Source organism: Mus musculus, chromosome 3 (genome assembly GCF_000001635.26).
Source record: "Mus musculus strain C57BL/6J chromosome 3, GRCm38.p6 C57BL/6J".
Taxonomy (NCBI): Eukaryota; Metazoa; Chordata; class Mammalia; order Rodentia; family Muridae; genus Mus; species Mus musculus.
In genome coordinates, this window is record NC_000069.6 from 14062948 (window position 1) to 14085524 (window position 22577).

Genomic DNA, 22577 nt, shown 5'->3' on the forward strand with positions numbered 1-22577 from the left:
GACCATACCTCATAGAGCTCACCCATTGCCGATCATGCAAAAATGGTAGAGCAGCTCCAGGAAGACCACCTGCTGGCCTTAGTCTATCCTAGATGACTCCTAATATATAAAATTAGATTATTTTTTGTTCTTTATATTTTATCCTGGTCAAATAATCTTTGAAAATAATTCTTAAAAATAATGGGGTAAAAATGTTATGTTAAAAAGTTTTCAAAGCTTAACTCTAACAGTTCTATTCCTAGAAAATTGAAGTTAATAGTATCTTAGTATGGATTGGTAAAATATATTTTGATTACAAATAGTCTAATTTTTTTCTTGTGAGAATTTCATATTTTATCCTGCTTGCTTGAAACGCAGTTCTTGTGTTCGACCTTTATCTATAAGGAATAAATCTGAGTTGCTTGCTTTCCTATGCTTGGACAGGAGAGGATAGTGAGGCATCATTGTCTTTGTAAATTATCAGTTACATATGTTTGACACACATCATTCCTTTGGAAAATGAATTAAACTATTACACTTTCAAAACATTCTTTCCAGTGGAATTAAATGTGATTGTAATCTGTTTCACTGACACTTTTACATTTCAGAATATTTGGGGATCTTCCAGTTCTAAGAAGGTGACTGTTTTGCTCATGTTTACAACACAGGAGAATCATGGTCCATTAAACCCATTACATTGGGATACCAAGGAGTTTGTGCTTTAACATTTTCATGAAAAGTTCCCTCTTCTGGCAGGAAAACACTCTTGTGACAGAATTACTAGTCATTAGAATGCACACTGGACTGAAAGTTAGTAACCTGCAACCATGAAGCTAATCTCATTCAAACACTAGGGGTTCAGAAGCAATTCAAACTCCCTTAAGTCATTTTCTCATCTTTAAATGAAGAACTCAGAGCACATCTGCATTAGTTTATCCTCATTTCCAATGTTCTAAGACTCTGTTGTTTATGTTCTAATCTGGAGGAAAAGCCAGGCTTCCATGCTTCCATGTGCAATTTATTTGTATTTACTTTCAAACACTAGACAATACCCCAAATACATATCTAAATAAGACTTCGTATATATTGAAACACATTTTAGGAGATAACCTTAAATATTGTTATAATGTAAAAATATTAAATTGTTTCAAATATGTAGTTTGCAGATTTCTTTATAATCATAAAATAATCTGATCCAACCAAATATAATATAGTAATATGCTGATTATGCTAATCACTCAAAAGATATTGAGAGTGACATAGAAAAGGTTTTAGCATTTGATTATAGAAATAAGAAACAAACCTATATAAAATTATTACTACACTCACAATATATATTACCTTTCTGTTGCTAAAATAAAATACCATAAAATATTATGACCAAAAGCAAGTACAAGAATAATTTGTTTTGGGTTACAATTTCAGAGGACTAGATACCTACAATAGTAGGAAAGTTATGTGTCTGGAGATAAAAGCTCAGAGCTTACATCTCAATCCCACACCTAATGTAGAGTACACGCTTTAGGGTAAGACTGTAATTCCCAAAGCTGCCCTACTGACATGCTGCCTCTAGCAAGGCTGTATTTCCTGAAGGTTTCATAACCTACTTAAACAACACATGAATTGGAGGACAGTATTCGAAACCATGAACCTACAAGGTAGGTTCTCATTGAAACCACAACAATCAGCCCTGACTCACATAGGCTCCTGCTCATATCACAATTAAACATGTGATAAAAATTCAAAGGCTCCACAATCTTTAACAGGCTCATCACTAATCAAAATCCAAAGTCAAAAGCCCCAAATCTTCTTTAAGATTCAAAGCCATATCTTTAATACTCTGTAAACAAAATGTTACAAATCAAACATACATAGGAAACAGAGAGTGTAAAGAGTAAGTGGGGAAAGCTATAAACCTTCAAAGATTACCCGGTGATCATTTTCTTTCAGCAAAAGCTCCAAGGTCCTACAAAAGCACAGTGAACTGATGACCAACTAACTGGTCAAATATAAAAGCCTATGGGGACCATTTCTCATAAAAATTAGCATACCTTCTTAATGCATATGTGAAGAACAATAAAGCAAAAATATTATCTGTGATTGACTTTAGATTGTGTTTTCTTCCAATTTTATTACCTAACACTAAAATTTACTTGGAGGCAATTTTGCAACAAAAGAAATACATTAAGGAGCAGATTGTATCCCTTGCAAATGATATGCATTATGCACAAGCACTCAGGCAGAAAATAGTGACGATTTTTTAGTGCTCCATGCAACCCCACATCTTCACCAGTCCCCACGGTTATTGGAAAAAGTTAATTTTCTAAAAGGGCAACTTCATTAACTTTAGTCTCACAGTTCAGTGCTGGCCAGCCGCCCATGTGGAGATAAAGTCATTGTCAGAGCTAACTGCCTGAAGTGCTGTGTCAGTCAGTTAGTAGCAAGATAGGACAAGGGTCTCACTGTGTGAAAAAGGGTAAAGGAGCAGGGTGTATAGAGAGAACAGCTGAAGTGATCAAAATGAAAAAGGTAAAGTGGCGTATTGACATAAACATGGATGCATGGTGATGACCTCTGACTTGGGTTAGCAAGCAAACAATGAGACAGTATTTCCACCAAACTCCAAATGACCCACACTGTCCTAAATCTGTGATCCCAATTCTTTGCTGCTGCTTTGAAAGAATACAATGTATGAGATTTATAAATAATAACTGCATAAGCCAGGTTGTAGCCATCATATACAGAGCATAGTCCTAGGTCATTTGAACAAGGGAAACCTATCAACACAGCACAACAAATGGATAGGAGTTAGTAGATACAGGGATTTTTAAGTTTTTATTTTTATTGAAAATAATTTTTTCATACAATATATTCTGATCCACACTGCCCCTCCCTTTTCTTGTCCCATATCTTTCCTTCCTATCCTATACCATACCTACTATTCCTCTCTTTATAAAAAATAAAGGCAAATAAAAACAGAAACAAAGAATAATAAAACAAAGCAAACATACAATAGGAAACAAATGTAGAGCATCACACACACATACACAACCACACGTGCGAGCGCACGCGCGCGCGCACACACACACACACACACACAAGAGTGGGGGGAGAGAGAGAGGAAGGCTTTTAAGAATGATGCACCAACAAATCCCTGAATGTGTAAAGAATATAAATAAATTTCTATTTGTGCAAATAAATTACAAAGTGCAAATAAGCAGGATCAGGAGTAAGACATATCTCTGGCTAGGGTTCTGCAGTGAGATGCTGACAGAGGAAAGAAGACCAAAGATTTGGACATTCAAAGTAGCATTTGGACAATCTCAGTAGCCAGTCTCCATAACATAGCTTGTCACAACAGTCATTAGTACTTAGAAGTTAATTCACATCCTAATTTTAGAGAAAGATTGAGTAAATGGATAGACCAATGAGTAAATAATTCCTTCACATGAGTCATTACTGAGGATAGTCAAAAACATTTGAGACTTGAAAAAAAGGTCTAACCCCAGAATTAGGGTTATGGGTCCAGTTTCTGCTCTGCCACGGGGCTTGGCTAGTTGGGGAGTTAGAAGCCGGAATTGACCCTAATTACCCCACTGCACCCTCTAGCTGGACAGATGTTGGATGGTAGGGAAGCCCAAAGACACTGCTGTATAGGGTGAGAAAGTGCTGTCTGAAGTGCGGGACAGCCAGAGCTGGCTTGGGTGTCCCCAGGGCTGTCTGGTTCTCAGACTCTTGGACATCCAAGCACTCCTGGAAGCCATAGAGGGGCTGGGAATAGAGTGGTGGGCTGGATCTAGCCCGGGGCTGAGGGGAAAAGGGGAAACTCTGGCTTATCCCATGGAGGGGATTTTGGGGAGTCCTTGGCTTGACAGTGGCAGTGGGCTTGAGCTTGGCTTGGTTGTGGCTGGGAGCAGAGAAAGGCCTTCTATAGGTGAAAACCTCCATGGCTCCCCAAGGCGGATCCTGATGAAAAGAGACATTCCATGGTTTTAAGGAATTTATTGTCATGGCAGAAGGTGAATGTGTAAAGCCATACTTCACTTTTCAGGGTGGGCCTGAGTTTTGCCAGGAGGAGTGTCTGGAAATGAAAGCTTATTGTCTAAGCCCTCCAGGCCTTTAGGTACCTCATTTAAATAAATATCTGTCTTAAGATTATGTGACCTGTGGCCACATCCTCTACAAGTAGAGAGGTTTGGGGTGTTGCCCTTATGTGACTGATGACCACAAATCTATGGGGTGCTGCGACTAGTAACAGGAAAAGACAGAGTGCCAACTTCCTCTTCAGAATATCCAGGGCTTTGAGCCTTAGCTCAACCAGGAACCAGACTACCTTTCCCGGTCCCATACCCAGCAATTTTGATTGGATAATAATGTCTGGGGAATGGAAATACAGGTAATCTCTTACACTTTGTCAGTAAGGCAAACCCAGGAAGAAATTAACTTCACCTCATATTAGAGATATCTGCTCAGCCCAGGTAGTGGAAGAAAGGACAAGACAAATTTGCTAAATGTTATAATTAAATTATGATTAATTTACTTATTTTGTTACCAATATACATCAGGTAACAAAACTGCCATAAATCCCTAATATTGTCTTTAAGTGAGTGTTACATGTAGGAGGCAGTAGATGTCATAGGACAATATAACTAATGAAGGATGGGCATTGAATGGGGCACTCTGGCAAGACATTGGCAGACTTGAAAGCAGTGGTGAGCTGGTTAGGTGATACTGGAGAAGGGCTTTTGTGTAAAGGGAATAGCCATGAAATGATCTTATACCATAGGAATATCCCCATACTTTAGACACCAGAAGTCGAATGCGTCTGGAGCAGAGACAAAGATGGGAATGGATGATACTGGAGATACAACATGTGATAGTGGGTCGGGATGCCTAAGAAATACTTCAGTTCTTTTATGAATGAGATAGAGATCTTGGAATGGTGTAAGCATTTGATATAGACCATAAATATATCCAGAAGCATCATAGTAGCTTCAAGTTGAGATATTCTGCAGAGAACCAAAGGTGGAATATGCAAAACCAAACTGACCACACTGAAATTGACAAGTGTTGGTTACACTGTATGCATAGTTTGCAAGCAGAGCCAACAAGACTATTGGCATATTGGATGTAGACTCTAAGGTAAAGAATGGACTCAAGCCTCTTCTTATCATCCATGAGCAATAACAAGATCTGCTACCTCTTTTAAAAATTGATATATTCCATGGTCTGATTATTTCTAGTTGAAAAGCTCTCTTCTGTGTGGTGAGTAGATGGCTGGTGCATATCTCATTTGGTATAATACATATTAATGTCAATTGCACTTTATTCTCCACATAGCCTTTTCCTATGACTATTGAAGACTTTGTCATATTAAGGTGAACTCAAAGTCATCAGATTTCTTGACTTCAAGAAGGAGAAAGGAAGCTGGAAATGAAATACTTTTAGAATTCTTGAAATCTGGATGCTGAGGCAGGAGGATCATGACTTGCAAAGTGCCATACTCTTTCCATTAGAGTAGGATGTGTCTCTTGATGTGTAAAAAAATAGGAACTACTTAATGATCAGACTACTTACCAGAGATGCTTTCAAGGTCTTAGAAGTTAAGGAGCTAAAGAGATCTGCAACCCTGTAGGTGCAACAACATTATGAACTAACCAGTACCCCGGAACTCTTGACTCTAGCTGCATATGTATCAAAAGATGGCCTAGTTGGCCATCACTGGAAAGAGAGGCCCATTGGACACGCAAACTTTATATGCCCCAGTACAGGGGAATGCCAGGGCCAAAAAACGGGAATGGGTGGGTAGGGAAGTGGGGGGGGGAGCGTATGGGGGACTTCTGGGATAGCATTCTAAATGTAATTGAGGAAAATACATAATAATAAAAAATATTTTAAAAAAAGAACTAGAATGTGGAGTGAAGCTTAAAAAAAAGAATCTGGAGTCAAGTAAGTATGGCGTCACACCAGTTAGAAAATTAACTTTTGGAAAAGATGGATGGGGCTGTGGAGCATGCATATTGATCAGTTCTGGGACATGTTAAAATTGAGATGCCTTTGAGACATCTGAGGAATGATGCCAAGTAGAGAGTTTAGTATCAAGCTCAGTATTAGGAAAACGTTTGAACTAGATGTGTGCATGAGTCAACCATATATAAATGAAATTCAAATCACTGAGAAAGGGTAAGAATAGTTGTTTCATAAAGGCAGGAGTGTTCCAAAACCTGTGTTCTTTAATTTTAATACGTGAAGTATGAACCAACAACTCAAAAGAAACAACGACCGAGCCCCCTTGAGTGGTAAGAAACAGTGAATGCTGTTCCCAGTGAAAGCATACTGATTGAGTCAAATGTTCTAACACGGTCATTTTAACTTGCACTTCATTATGGACTCTGCATTGTGGAAGCTATTTAAAATATTTGAAAAGAACAAACCAGACATTATATCCACCTTATGTAAGGAGGTAACCAAATTATGCAGGTTAATACAGAAAGAATGTAGAAAAGGTAGACCCTAGAATGACAGAGTCATGTGCTTTAAGACAGATATAGCTACAAGTAGGTGAGGGAATTTACATTGCCAGTCATTAAGGGGTCTCATTTCTTTATGAAGGGACTCAGAATAACTCTCTTAGGTAATTGGCACTGCTCAATTTAATGAACATAAGGTAGGGGAGATCATTTTACTCTAGGCTGTAGAGTTAGCTCAGTGGTTAAGAACTTTAGCTGATCTTAAAGAGGACCTAGGTTCAAGTGCCTTCATCATATATGGCAGATAACAACAAACTTCAGCTCTGATCTGATACCTTCTTTTGGCATCTACAACACTGCATGCTCATGGGGTATATAGTCATGCATGTAGAAAACACATCCATATACACCAAAATAAATACATTTAAAAATTAAAGATCATAATATTCTGAAATAAAATACAATATTTGATTCCTTTAGACAAGTAAGGGTAGGGGAGTAGGTATTTGCAAACTACAACAGATAGGAATGGGTTTTTAATATAAAAACTCAGATTAATCTTGTCATGAGCAAGAAGACAACAACCAAGTTAAGAAAATGCACACAAAAACATTCTGTGGTTTTTAAACACTCTATCAAATATTAGCCACAACCTCATCTAAAGGAGTCTTACACAGTTTGCTAAGAGAATGGAAGAGAGTAGCGTTTAACCTCGGGTCTGCAGTGTGTGGGAAGGTGGGACATACTTGGAGAGTATAGGATGAAAGGAAAAGTAATAGAATATGGATGCCTGAAGAGGGCAGATGTCATCTCCTTTTCCATGTTACTGTGTACTGAGAATACACCTACCGGCTGACCCCAACTCATATGTGCCATAACTTATCATGGCTGCTCAATATAAGACTGCATAAAATTGCACTGAATAATGTCTTTATCTTCAAATATAGAACAATGACAAAAGGCAGAACAATTGGGCAATGTTCAGGAATGAGATTTTAGATCTATAACTGGATAAGATAAACTGATAAGATAAGATAAGATAAACTGATGCTCTGCTTTCACAGATGGCACTCTAGGTAGATGGAGTTGATCTATAGGATTTAATAGCCATTAGCAAGCAACTAAAGACAGCTGAAAGGAATAACATAGAAGGCCCTGGCCTTTGTTTTGTGTACCAGTCTCACATCCTAAGCTCCGAACATTAATGAGAAAATGCCCTATTGAAAATAATTGAGTTTGAATGTACTTTTTTGTTTAGGAAATTATTTTACTTAGTTTACTAGAAATGTCTGCACAGCTGTGTGCATCACTTCTACAGTGGAGCAGTGATATACATGCTATGGGTCATATTGGAGGAAGAGCAAGTCACTGAAGTGCCTTGGTCAAATATTCTTCACATTGTCACTGAAGACCCCTGAGGTATCAGATAAGTATTTCATACCTCTCAAGAAAATCTTATAAGGGCTAATGATCTTTCTTGCCAGGAGGCACTTCTGAAGTCTTGCTTCCTTTCTTACTATAGTTACATCCTCTGGCAGAGTTATGAAAGACCATTACAGACTGTCCAAAAGATATGAGCCCGCAGCCTCAATTTCCAATGAGTCAAAAGTCATGACTGTGAGTGTAAAAACCTCGCTGAGAGTCTTTGCTGATCCCCTAGCCATCTATTAATCTGTCCCTGGGGACAGAAGTGCAGATGGTGGTAACTGCAAATGAAGCTTACCAAGAGGCCTGATGGTAGCTCTCAGCTGAGATTTCAATTGGACATGAAAGCCCTTGAAAATAGCATTACAGGAGGAGAAGACAAATCTACTTTTTATTCCAAAGAAATTGAATCCACTGGAGAGGTATTCTGCTACAGGAATGAACAAGCTTGGTTTTCTTTAGAATTGCCAGTTAGCTTGGTTACTTAATGATCAACAAATAAATACAGGAAAAGTATACACATATGCTGAAATATTAAGGCTAGAGGCATACTTTCTGTGAATATCATGGCCTTCATAAGGTAGAAATGACAATGATGGCAACTTTATAAACAAGATGGTTCTAAAGGTTAAATGTGTTAAAATTCCTCTTTCCAAATTCAAACTGTTCCCTATAACATAGAAGAACCTAAGTAATGCGAATTGTTATGTTCATATTGGCACATGGACTATAAATCTATTACTCTAGAGAATTTGAACATTTTATATCCCTGAATAAAATTTTGTGCTTTCTGTCAATATAATATGGGTAAATATGTATTTAGAAATCATTCTTTTTCTACTGTCCCTCACTGCTGCAGCAGACATAGGTTAATTACAACCCTCTCACATCCTCTGGCCCAAGAAGGTTTTAGAATTCTTGTCAACACATTGCTCCTAGAAGCCATCATCAATTAATCAGAGCTGACAAGAAAATTAGAGCTTCTTTGACCTCCTAGCTTTAGAGCATGCCAGCTCTTACGGAGATGGTTGCTCATGTTTGCAAAATCCCAACAGATCCACTCAGTCTAATCTAGAACCTATCTTTGCCAGCAATGCCTCATGCTGTTGACAACACACTACTAAATTACGGATAATCATCGTAATCCATCCCAACACTGTGTCCTTGGAGGGAGCCACAACTAGAGAAATAATGTGGTTGGTGCAAGAGTCAACTGCTTGTCTCTGTCTAGCTTTTCTACTATTGTATTTTGAGCTTTCATTCAAAGCTATCAAGATGAATACCAATGTATGGGCAGAAGAGAGTTGTGGAAAATATTTAAAAATTACACCATCCATTGCTATACCCAGCTACTCTCTGCCCTGGCAGTTTCTCCACCTCTAGGCTAGCCCAGTCAGTCTCTTCAGCTCCAGTTCACCTGCCTCAGAGCAACTTGTACCTTCTCAGCCATCTATCTCCTCCGGCTGTTGTCACAAATCCCCTTAACTAAGTAAATCAAAACTCTAGATGCTTATAATTAATCAGTCAGATTTATATATCAATAAATTCTCAATTCACAAGATGCCCACACAATAATTTCAGAACCAACTGATAATGATACAAACTGTCCAGCTATATTAGACAAGCTGTCCCAATTAATCTATCCTTTGAAGATATTCATAGGAACCTGTGGCTATTTAAAGCCATGTGGAATCTGGATTGTCTTTGTCTTTTTCCACCTTCCTTCCTTCTCTTCTCTGTACTCTCTCTGCTATCTCTAAGTATCTCCACCTGCCTTCCTTTTCCACTGCCCCATCACAGGCTTCTTCTTGTATTAATATTTAAATAGATTGGAGGAAAATTCTGCTACAGAGAGTAAGTCAATGTGTGTCTTATCCCATGCTATGTATCAAAAAAAAAGCTTTTTCCCCCCCCTAAGGAGACTTTTTCTTCCAAAATATTTATCTCCTAGCTATGAGGTTCTAGGTGGTAAGTGTGGAATCACAAGACTATTTTGTTTTGTGTTGTTTCAAGAAAGTTAAGACAAATTCCAACTTTCAGCACTTCACAGCAAACTCACCTACAGCTACTCATGAATTCTTTATCTAGCCACACGAAGAAGTTTATCCTTTTGAAAATTACATTGGCAGTAAAGGAATGTCTAAGCAGATTTACCAATATGTTGCATGTTAATATATAAAGTATACAAGATGGAAGAGATTAAAAAGTCATTTGGCAGGTGTTAATCTTTTTTTTTTCTTTTAGATATTTTCTTTATTTACATTTCAAATACTATCCTGAAAATTCCCTGTACCCTACCCCTGCCCTGCTCCCCTACCTACCCACTCCCACTTCTTGGCCCTGGTGTTCCCCTGTACTGGGGCATATAAAGTTTGCAAGACAAAGGGGCCTCTCTCCCCAATGATGGCCGACTAGGTCATCTTCTGCTACATATACAGCTAGAGACATGAGCTCTGGGGATACTGGTTAGTTCATATTGTTGTTCCACCTATCGGGTTTCAGACCCCTTCAGCTCCTTGGGTACTTTCTCTAGATCCTCCACTGGGGGCCCTGTGTTCCATCCAATAGATGACTGTGAGCATCCACTTCTGTATTCGCCAGGCACTGGCATAGCCTCACACGAGACAGCTATATCAGGGTCCTTTCAGTGAAATCTTGCTGCCCTATGCAATAGTGTCTGGGTTTGGTGACTGATTAAGGGATGGATCCCCAGGTAGGATAGTCTCTGGATGATCCATCCTTTTGTCTTAGCTCCAAACTTTGTCTCTGTAACTCCTTCCATAGGTATTTTGTTCCCTATTCTAAGGAGGAATGAAGTATCTACATGTTGGTCTTCCTTCTTGATTTTCTTGTGTTTTGCAAATTGTATGCTGGGTATTCTAAGTTTCTGGGCTAATGTCCACTTCTCAGTGAGTGCATATCAAGTGACTTCTTTTGTGATTGGGTTATCTCATTCAGGATGATTTCCTCCAGATACATCATTTGCCCAAGAATTTCATAAATTCATTCTTTTTAATAGCTGAGTAGTACTCCATTGTGTAAATGTACCACATTTTCTGTATCCATTCCTCTGTTGAGGGACATCTGGGTTCTTTCCAGCTTCTAGCTATTATAAATAAGGCTTTTATGCTGTGCATATACCCAGAAGATGTTCCAACTGGTAATAGGGAAACATGCTCCACTATGTTCATAGGTATTAATCTTTTTATAACACATCATTGTTTGCTCACATTTCATCATATACAAGGAAAAGCTTGTTGCAATCCATGCCTTGGAATAAAGGTTGCCTGTGGTCTACACATTTTATAATACACAAGATATATTTTACATATCAAACATGTAAACTCCTTCATCCTTAAAAAAATTTTTTTAGTATGTTAAACTATCCCACAGTTAACAAATGATCAGCTAAGGATTAATTCATAGTGACCTACATTACACTGTTTTCCTTATGAGATGCAGTTGACTGAAGATCATCCAAGGGAGAAATTGTGTCTTTTTCATTTTCATAGAGCATCAAAGAACAACAAAGAGTACTTCACTGACTTTGGAGTGAGTCCTGTGGTTGTTCAGGTTTACAACATGGATTTGTCAGTCCACTTATTCTTTATTTAGTAGCTGAATGTATATACATATTTCCTGATCAAAACAGGCCTGTGAACTGGGTTTACCATTATTTTCATTATCTGAATAAGACTACTGAGCCACTACAATAAGTTCTTTACGTTTCCAATGCCACATTCAAAAGAAAAGTAGGCAAATGGATTTGTTTACCATGAGCTTGCCAAATATGCATTAGGGCCTAAGCTGTGATTGCTAAAGGGAATGGATCAGATAATAACAAACAGTATTGTTACTTGGCATTTTAACTATAAGATCCTGTAACTACTAAAGACCATTTTTTCATATTCATAGTATTCATTATATAGATCTAAGTCTGTCTAAAATATTTTAATTTCCTAGAAAAAATAATCTTGTAATTGTTTGGAGTTGTATATATAAAAACACAATAAGAAGATAAGAAATCAAAATATCACCTAAACAATGACGACTAGACTCCTAGTCTGGTCACTGTGGCTAATGAGCAAACCATATACACAGAAGCAGTAAAACACGAAAGACAAAGAGTTACACTGGATATTGATGGTGAGTGAACCAGTTTTTAAGGACTTTGAATTTAGGTCTACACGTAAAGGACAAGATCAGGAGCTGGCAAAGTAGTGAAAGTTTACTGACAAATCATTTTTGTGAGTCTCGAATGAATAATATGTTATACTTGATGACAGATGATTGTAACCCATGTATTTAGGAAGCTGAAGCAGGAGAATAATGATTTCAAGGCCAGCCTGTGGGACAAAATAACTCCCTGCTTCAGAAAACTAAACAAATAAAGTCATAATTATGGTACTTAAAATATAGGAAGCTCACATGTTTTTAGGGGGTATAGTCTTTTTTTCTTCTTTTTTTTTTATTAATCATTCAATTTGTTTTCATCTGATAGCCTACTTCCTGGTTACCCCTACATCAATCCCCCACCTCAATCTTCCCTCTCCACTCTCCTTTGCCTGTATGAGAGTGCTCCCCCACCCACCTACACTCTCCACCCTACCACTCCAGCATCCTCCTACCGCTGGGGCATCAAAGCTCCCCGGGACCAAGGGCCTCCCCTCCCATTGCTGTCAGGCAAAGCCAACTTCTCTACATTTTTATCTGGAGCCATGGATCCCTCCAGGTATACTCTTTGGTTGGTGATCTAAACTTTAGAAGTACTGGGTGGTCAGGCCAGCCTATATTGTTCTTCCAAGCTTAACAGGTAAAAGCTGTAGGATGCTGCCCTCAGTCAGAAAACAAACCATTGTGACTTACACTAAGACTTTCAAGAAGTGGGAGGCATGACATGAGTGTATTTGAACAAAAGAAGATAGCTCTATTAGTAGATGTGGTTGCTCCAAAGAATACTGAAGGATGAAAGTCTCCAAGGATGTTTTTCTAAAATTTCATATGAAAGTTGAGGATTATTTTGAGAGTGAATATTGAAACAAGATCTCTAAGATAAGGATTAGAGAATAAACAAGAAACAGCAAAATATCCAGAGATCATGAGCTTCACTTGGATTCTCTTAGAGATCCTCTTAGAGGCTCTTATCAAATGTTTGGTGTGTGCTCACGGTCATATTTCAGAATTGAAAAATATGAGAGACACAAACCTCAGAATCTATGAAGTTTGAAGATTTGAAGATGGCATTTGATAACAATTGTAGTTTCTCAATGGAGCACAAGAGCATCCATTGAGAATTTGCAACACTGAGGTAGTGCTGTGTTAACAAGGCAAACAGTGGACTAGAGAGGTCTGCAGGGCAGCACACCACATAAAACTTCAGGTGGAAACTTTAGAGGTAGAATTCATGGATTCAACTCTCCACCACTTATTGGCTGCGTGACCATGAGAGGAGATACATACTTAAAATCTTTTACTGTGTTTCTTCCAATGGATAGTAATAATTTCCTCAAAGAATAGTAGAATCTTTAAATAAGTGAGTGATGATGAAACATTTTGAAAGATGAGTGGTCTTTATTAAATATAAATTAGTTTGTGTTTAAGTGAAGTTTTAATCTCATTAATTCTCCATATTGAAATTCTGTGTTTTATTTTACAATTTCCCACTTTTTTCTTCTAATGGTTATTGTGTATTTATTTTATTCTACTGATAAATTCTCTTGGTCCCAGTATGAATTATTATTATATTCAGTACCTACTTCTTGGAAAAATTAAATATTAGGAAAGATAAAATCAATCCCTTTCTTTACAAAATCATTACTTTATAAAAACTCATAGGCAAGTTCTTTCTGGGCATATCACAATGCACACCTGTTTCTAAGCATTAAATTGAGGAACAATTTTTCTCTGAAAGGATATTTCTCATTGCATTTTCTTTTGGATTGTTTCTTTGGGTTTCAGGACTAAAATAAGCTTGTTATACACTTTGGTAATGTTTAGTGTTGGCAATTTGTCTTTAGCATAAACCTGTACACAACATCTCAGCACCAGCAAGGAATCTGATAGCTGCTCTAAGTACTCAATCTCCTACTGTTCATAATAGAAACACGAATGGTAAAGATGTGTGCCATATAATTGGGAACCATAAGTGTGGATGGTATTTCTTACATTTCAGGGCTGGAGATTTTAATTTAAGATGATGACCCATAACTGGTACCAAAGCGGAGACCTATTCAAAGTGAGCTGCTGTGACATTCTGTGCAGCGTCTTCACATGGAAGATGTGCTATGATAGCCAATGACAACTTATTTTCATGAGTTTCTGTTCTGCTTCACCAAGTAGATGCTCAGGAGTGTTAGAATCTATGGATTAGGATGTCTAATGGGCAATAATATCATTCCTATTTAGTACACAGATCATATTTAACCAAGGTCCACAGAAAGATATGTATTGAACTACTACCAGTTTCTTTTCTCAGCTGAGATTCACATTAGTATTTTTCCAAACTTACTGAAGCTCCAAGTTTACTTTTAATAAATTAAACTTGTCCCAAGACTGTGCCCCAGTAAAAACTATGAGTAGTGGCACCCCAGAGATTAACATGGGAAAAGAAGTTAGATTGAGATAAACTTTACACATCATCCATGGAGGAGAGATCATGAAGAGCATTTTCCTATAGAACTAGACCATGGAAGGCACCAAAGAAAACCTGAAATGTGAGGATCTGGCCTGAATTTTTGAGTAAGAAATGGATTAAGGAGGACAATGAACATCTAGGATGGATCATGTGCACATTAGGGAGGCACTGGAAGGTTGTATCATCATCCAGTGCTATGAAAATTACCAAGAAAAATGGTGATATGAAAGTGGTATCTTGGAGGAAATTGCCACTAAAACAGAAGCTGAAATTCAGAAACAGAGAAGCAATTCAAATTACTATGATTTTCTAAATGAGAAAGAAATCTTGCTTTATGTTAAAACTACCATGTCTATTTCTGAAAAGGTTGTTTCTATTTCCTTCAGGAAAAATGATTATATAGAATGAGTAATTATTTTTTTATAAAATGCATGTAGCAAATACTATAAGATTTTTGACACAGCATATCTGCTCCAACTTTCTAATATGTTGCTGTTGCACAATCTTTGAACAGTATGTAAGTCAAATAACCCTGTCTGTGTTCCCAGTAGCTCTTTATAAAGATGTTGAATTTGACATCATATATTAATTTCACCAGACCAAAAATAATAGCTTCTTTTAGAAATTTATTTTTACCATATAAAACCACAAAAGAATTCTTAGTTTATGACTAAAAACAAAATTCATAAAATATAACATTTCATAGTGAGTAGCTTTACATTAAAGTTGACAACAATCTCAAGTAAAAAATCACCATCAAAACTCTCAATCTGATATCATTTTTAAAAGTCTGACTTCCTCCCTGAAACCTTTTATGAAACTTTTGATGGATATATTCATTATATTTCTTGTTGCTATGACAAATACTCAATATCACTTTTAGAAAAGAATTCACACTTTGAGGATATAGTCTCTCATGGCAGGAACATAAGGTAACTTGTCATCCTTCATGAGAAGTCAGGAAGCATACAGTGAAGCACACTAATGTTCAGTTAAAATTCTTTTTATTTAGTCTAAGACCCCAAGCCATAGAAGGCTAATGTCTGATTTTATATTGTGTTCTCCAACCTCACCACAATCTTATATCCAGAGATTTACCTCTTGGGTGAGTCTTGACTCTGTCAATTTGATAATTAGTAATAGCAATTCCAGGAGAATAATCAAATGAGTAAAATCATAAGAGAGGAAGGAAAATGAGCTACATAGTCAGACCAAAAACAGTAACAGTGAGGGGCAGCAAATTAACACATATCCCTGCATGTCCCAAAGAAACAGCTGCATATCTGGAATTTTCAGAAAAAACATTAAGAACATTTAATCAATAATCCCGATTTGAAACACATTTTGACTTAGCTTTTGGATACTGGCAAGTAAATGCACACTGGGAGCCTTGTTTTTATTTGGGTTACCTATGACATTCTTAGGCAGTGCAGGTCAATGACGTTCTTAGGTGTTGGTATAGATTCTGAAGGATTTCACATCACAGAGGCAGATTGCACGCTTAAACTGAAGTCTGACGTCATTCGGCTAAAACTGAATAATCCATCCAATTAATGCCCATATGTTCTTTCCTCTCAGTGTTATCAGATGGAAAACACTGGTCTAATTAAGGAAACATCTTTTATGCTATTATTAATTTTCACAAATTCCCTCTGTGCCTGTTGGATTATCAATAACACAAATGTACAAAACAACAAACAAACAAATAATAGAAACTCATTAGTTTACCTAAAGGTATAAATAAGAATAACTAATATTCACAAAAGAAAAGGACTATATAAATACACACCTCTAAACCCTTAACAACCACTGGTGTTTGAACCTGTTTGCTTCTTGGTGGCTATATAAGGGAACTGCTAGGGATCTTCCACATCCTCCTCTATGCTGTGACATCACCCTCAGATCATTCAGGCTCTGTCCACAAGGCACTGAGGTTTATTTCTAAAAAGCCATGTTTTGGTGCGTGCAAACGAGAATGGAAGCAAACTGCTAACATGGTCTGTCGAATTCTCATGCAGTCATTTATTTCCGTTACCAACCTGAATATATAAAAAATAACAGTTATTCAGTGAGTAATCAAGTTTCCTGTCATTTCCTTATGATTTCTATATTGAGTATTTGTAGGAATGAGGAAGACAGTCCAGCCAGTGAAGTATTCACCTTGCAAATGAGAATGCAAGTTCAATCCTTCAAACCAATACTAACACAGTCAGGCCTAGTAGCGCACTTGTAATCTCAGTGCTAAGGACCTGCCAGCCTATTTTTCTCATTTTATTCTCTGTCAATTATGGAAATTGTCTAAAAAATGAAAAAAGTGAAATGGCTGGCTCGTGAGAAGGAACATCTGCCCTCTGGCTTCCATGCATTTAAACATGAAATTCCAGTATTTACTTAAAATATTTCACTATTGGCCTAATTTAGCTCATAACTGTATAGGAAATTTATAATAAAGATACATACCTGTCAGCAAGCACTTCTTGGCATCTGCAATAGCGTCTGGGTTTGGTGTCTGTATATGGGACAGAATCTGATATAGCTGTCTCCTGAGAGGCTCTTCCAGAGCCTGGCAAATCTGATGTGAATGCTCACAGCCAATCATTGCACTGAGCACAGGGATCCCAAAGGAGGAATAAAAGGGCTGAAGGAGCTGAAGGGGTTTGCAACCCCATAGGAAGAACAACAATATCAACCGACCAACCACCCTGAACTCCCAGGGACAAAATCACCAACCAAAGAGTACACATGGAGGGTCCCATGGCTCCATCTGCATATTTAGATGCCCCTTGTGGGGCATCAGTGGGAGAAGAGGCCCTTGGTCCTGTGAAGGCTCAATTTCCCAGTGTAAGGGAATGCAAGGGTGGTGAGGTGGGAGTGGATGGGTGGGAGGGGGAGCACCTTCATAGAAGCAGCAGGGAAAGCTGGGGATAGGGGATAAACATTTGAAATAAAATATATAAATATCCAATAAAAAATACATATCTGCCTCAAATCTCCTGATTGTTAATTCAGAAGTACCTAAAAACTGACATTTTCTAAAGAATGGGAGATGTGTGAAATTAGAAAATGAGCTTAAAGTGGGTCTGTACTATTTCTTGATGACAAGAATGAGCTTCAGAGGCCTCTAAAATATACTTCCAGAGATGTCACAACTAAGCAGCCTTGGGAGATGTGTTCTCTCGGAGGTACAGGAAACACCATGCTTTGGGGGGGGGGACCTAATCTGTGGTGAGACATCACCACTCCTCACAAGGTGTCACCCCCAAAAGTGATTGAATATGGCACCCCCCTCCTTTCTCACTACAGAGATATCCTCTGTAAATAAAGTACTGAGATAATATCCAACCAAATTGACTATAGACTGTTCTAACATTACAACTAAAAGTAGATACATTAAAATTTCTAGGAATGAATTGCCACTATTAATAAACTAACTGGATACAGAGTATACCTAAAAATTTGACTCTTACTCTTACTGAGATAATGTCATTAAAAGTTGTATTCCTAGACTGAGACTTTTACTTTATTTAGCTGCCCAATCCAACTAGAACATGAGCATGTATATGTGTGTGTGTATATATATATATATATATATATATATATATATATATATATATATATATATATATATAATTTTAATGTTATAAAACACATTTCCATCAAAGGAAGTACAATATTTTACCATATGCATATAAAACCAATGTTTGAGTGTGTAGTAAATTATTATATGAAAATAACATTTTTATATTTTACAGGCTTGAATCAAAGGAGCCATTCCTGTCTGTTGGGTAAGTCTACATCTAAATATTTTAAATAAGAATACTTAAATTTAAAGTAAGCTGAATTTTATAAATGATATGTCTAGTCATCTAGTGTCATATTTAAAACAATAGCCTCACTTCCTGAAGGAAAACCTTACCTTTGTTTCATAAATGTTTTACTAAAGTGCTCCTAACACTGTTTTGTGACTTCATGCATTCAGCAAACTGATCCATATGGAGCCCCCTATCTTCTATAAAGTTATCCAAGTTATGATGAATATTCTTCTTTTCATCCAGTAAGGGAGAGGCTCACACTGATTTGGGGAATTCCTTGAAGTCACAGATTTGCCATTCCTAGTCTTCATACCTATTTTTCATTTTCCTTCAAATAGATTTTACTCAGTATTTTCCTTCCCCTTCTGACATTCTCTATATATTCTTCATAACCCCTATATACTGTGCTTTCTTTTCTTTACTGTACTTTATTCCTCTAAATCTCTCACACTCATAGCTTCTGTGACTAACAGAAGACCTAAGTTAGATAAAGCGAAGGTAATTCTCGCCTCTGGTGAGGTATTGTGTTAGTGATGCTGCCTGTCCCAATAATAATATAATGTTGGTAGTCAGAAGCATATAATATTCCTAGGCTGTTAGAATTAAGAATAAGCCATATTGTATCTTTTCTGGTGTGTTAAATAATTACTGGCTAACATATGCAAATATTCTATGAATGAGCTTAATATGTTCAGCATTATGGTGGATGTCTTGTCAAAATTGATTTAGAGAAATGGCACAGGCTGCAGCCACTGTTCTCATGCTTAGCTATCAGACACCTGTGACAGGAATAGACTGTGAAATACTCAGATCAACTTTTTAAAAACATCACTTTGTTCGCTGTTCTAGAGTATTCCTATTACCCACTGAACAACCTGGTTCCCAATGCTATTCCACTCATCAAAGCTTTTCAGTGAGTCTTTCACCCTTGAAAATCAAAATGATTGCTAGGGAAGGTGAAAAATGGAGTAGGTAGATTTTATTGGAGAATTTCATGTAAAATGAAAGATCAAGTTGGTCTGATGATTAAAAAAAAATCATTGCAGAATACTGGTGTCCTGCTTTGATCATCAACCACATTGTTAAAATCTCTAACCACAAAGCAGTCTTATTGGAATGAACACATGTCTGCCCTCCAGTCACGAGTGTGGAAATAGCTTTGTTTCGTGCCTCACTTAATAATATTTCTTTATAACCTTTCCAGTTCTCATTACTCTCAGATATATCCATTTCTATTGTACACCTTTCTTTAACATGGAGATCCTCAGTAATCTTTGTTTTAAGCTGATCAAGAATTTAGTGCTCAATAGTTCTCCAAGGAGAATAAATTCCCCATAATAAGAACATTGTATAACTCAGCAAATGTTCCAGGTGAGAATATTGGCATGGCGTGAATTCTGTCTTTCTGTTTTCTGCATAGGTCTCAAAAGTTAAATGTTCGTCTGTTCAATATTCTTATTTATAGATAAATATCTCAATTTCTCTACAAGATAATTATTTTAAATACTATTGTACTGAAGTGTACATGTATGTCTCTCTTGATTCAGATTATCATGAATATTCTGAACACAAGGTATTTGGAAACCCAACAGACACTAGAAAGTCCATAAAAACATGTTCAGACTTATTAATTAATGCATAGTCACAAATTAAACAAATAAATACAGGTCTAAAGTTGATAAATTAGTTGACACATGAGTATGCAATATTGAATTTGCCCCACATATATTTAAAATGCTTTTAATAAAATCCAGGTAAATTGTTAGCCAAAAACCACTCCAAATATTATTTATTTTAGTCCACCGTTTATCAATTTATAAAAATATTTTTAATATGTGTTCACAAAAGAATCCTTGGCTTTCTTAGTCTCTGCTAGTTCCTGCTAGGTGCATTCATTTTGATCATTTCTTAAACACTCATTTGTCAGGTTCTCATATGCAAACTGGAGGTTACGGAAGATATTTGGATTAAGCACTTAATAATATTTTTGGCACATGGGAATGGTTCACAAATGTCAGCTTATCTTAAAGTTCTTCAGTATATATGACACGTTCTCTAAAATATAAACAGGTATCATTGCAATAGCAAAGTGAATAAAGTTATGCATGTATATATATATATATGTGTGTGTGTATGTGGTTGTGTGTGTGTGTGTGCATATGTTTAACCACTCTTTGAGTCACATCTAGAAACCCAAAGATATAAAAGAAATACATATACACACACACACATATATATATATATATATATATATATATACTCACATAAGATGCATAAATAATACAAATTCATAAGACTAAGAATCTGTAAATATTTCTTTAAATAATACATATTAATATTATTGCTCATCTCTCTCTTTTTACAAGGTTAAATGACTGATTTTTAATCATCTTTGGAATATTAAATTTTAGAAATATTAATTAAACTTGGCTTTCAAATACTTCTCTTTATAAGACATTAAATAAATAGTAATTATGGAAAAGAAACTAGAGAAAACAAGAATCAAGTTTGCTTTTCGATCAGTAAGAACAAAGTGATTGTCCCCCAGTCTAAGACAAAATTTACTTAAGCACAGTCTTGACTTTAAAAACATTCCCACCTTCTTTTAACTAAACATGAATATGAGAGCAAAAGATCTCTCTTGGCTTGTGAAGTGTGAGGTTCACAAGGTAGGGAGAGAATGGTATTTCAAGAAGATCCATGCATTTCCCTCAGGTGCAGGAGCAGGTGCAGGCACCGTGATCTTTGGCACTTGTAGAACCGTAGCCTCTTTTAAAGTGCATGCAGTAGAGGAAAGAAAAGTGTTCATTTGAATTGTTTTCTTCTACCTTCCAGAATGAAGTGGACATTCCTAAAAGAATTCAAGTTTGAGACAGTATATTAAGCTTCCAACTGATGGGTTTTTCCATGAGTATCTTTATTTTGAAGATTATCATTAGATTAGGAAAGTTTTCTATGCTTAGCTCACTGTGTTAGAAAAATTTCTAAAGCCCTGAGCAATTTAAAAGTTACAAAGATATGTATCAGTAAAAAATATAGCAATAATTCCCAGGTTGGGTTGTGAAACTTGCAAGAATGCATCAAAGATAAAAATACAAGAATTTATATATCTATCCCTTTTATATCATAAGTTGTATGAGTCAGATGATTGAGACCAGTCATACCTGGACCTCTGATTCCCGTAAGATGTATGAGAGCTGTTTTACTAAGTATAAACAGCAGAGCCAAATGACATTGTGATTGGAGAACTCACTCTACAGCCAAAACTTATCACAAGAAGCTAGTATCTAGGTTTCATTAAATGGTGCTCCTTACAAATAGTCAGTCCTGCATTGTAAGAACTCAAGTAAACCTTGAAATTCTAACTGAGCTCAAGAATTGTTATATTATTCCAAGATTTATAGGTACCCTTAGACTATAGGTGTTATACACCATGATAATAATAATATATTAATAATAAATGCTAGTAATACTACTAATAAATACTACTAATGATATAAATAACAATGAAAATAACTACAAAATATATACTAACAATAAATAATACTAATGCAGCTAATGCTGCGTGCTAAGAGTCCAAACTCTGTGAACTGATGTTCGTGATCTGTGTACCATCTTGGCTTTTCTTGACAGGTAACTTAGAAAACTGGTGAAACCATTCTGTAAATCTATTTCATACTATGGTATTCTATAACTCATGTGATTATGACCAGTAACATCTACCTCACATGCTCAAAACAATATTTGGCACATAGTAAACAGGAATTGGATACCAATTTCTACTAGTATTTTATAAAATTATCAATTATCAATAAAGAGTTAAATTTCACTAAATCATAGAAATTCTAAGTGAAAAAATTCAAATATCTGAATATAATAGCGGGTCAGGAATGAGAGTGAATTATGGGAAGAGAAGGTCAACCAGGAATTAATTCAGCATGGAGTTTTTCATTGACAGTTCATAGTATGGATAAGGTCTCTGTGGATTGCAGTGAAGGAAAACCAACTAATTTCATAAAGAGATAAAGATAATTTCAGAACAAATCTATCAGGTTTGTGTATAGTATGGAGTGTCGTATTCAGCCCTTCGTAATATAAACATGGACAATAGGAAACTATGCTGATTTCCAGTTTTTACCAAAGCTCAGCATAGTATAAAATAGAATTACACAAATGTCTGCTAATCATTTCATGTTTAACTATTTTTTATCAATTTTGGAATTTAAAACTTCAAATTATTGACCAGAGTAGTAGGAA

At 36.4% G+C, this 22577-nt stretch overlaps 1 protein-coding gene across 14 annotated transcripts in view; it reads left to right on the top strand.

Moving 5' to 3' along the window:
* The window catches only part of Ralyl (RALY RNA binding protein-like), a 710633-nt gene that overhangs the window by 591293 nt on the left and 96763 nt on the right, over positions 1-22577 (top strand). For 11 of the 14 annotated variants that reach the window (NM_001357033.1, NM_001357035.1, NM_178631.4 and 8 more), the window contains one exon: positions 18261-18293. The exons of the other annotated variants lie outside the window; for them this stretch is intronic. In NM_001357033.1, the coding sequence (NP_001343962.1) occupies positions 18261-18293 (33 nt within the window). The remainder of the gene's footprint in view (positions 1-18260; positions 18294-22577) is intronic. 14 annotated transcript variants of the gene reach the window in all.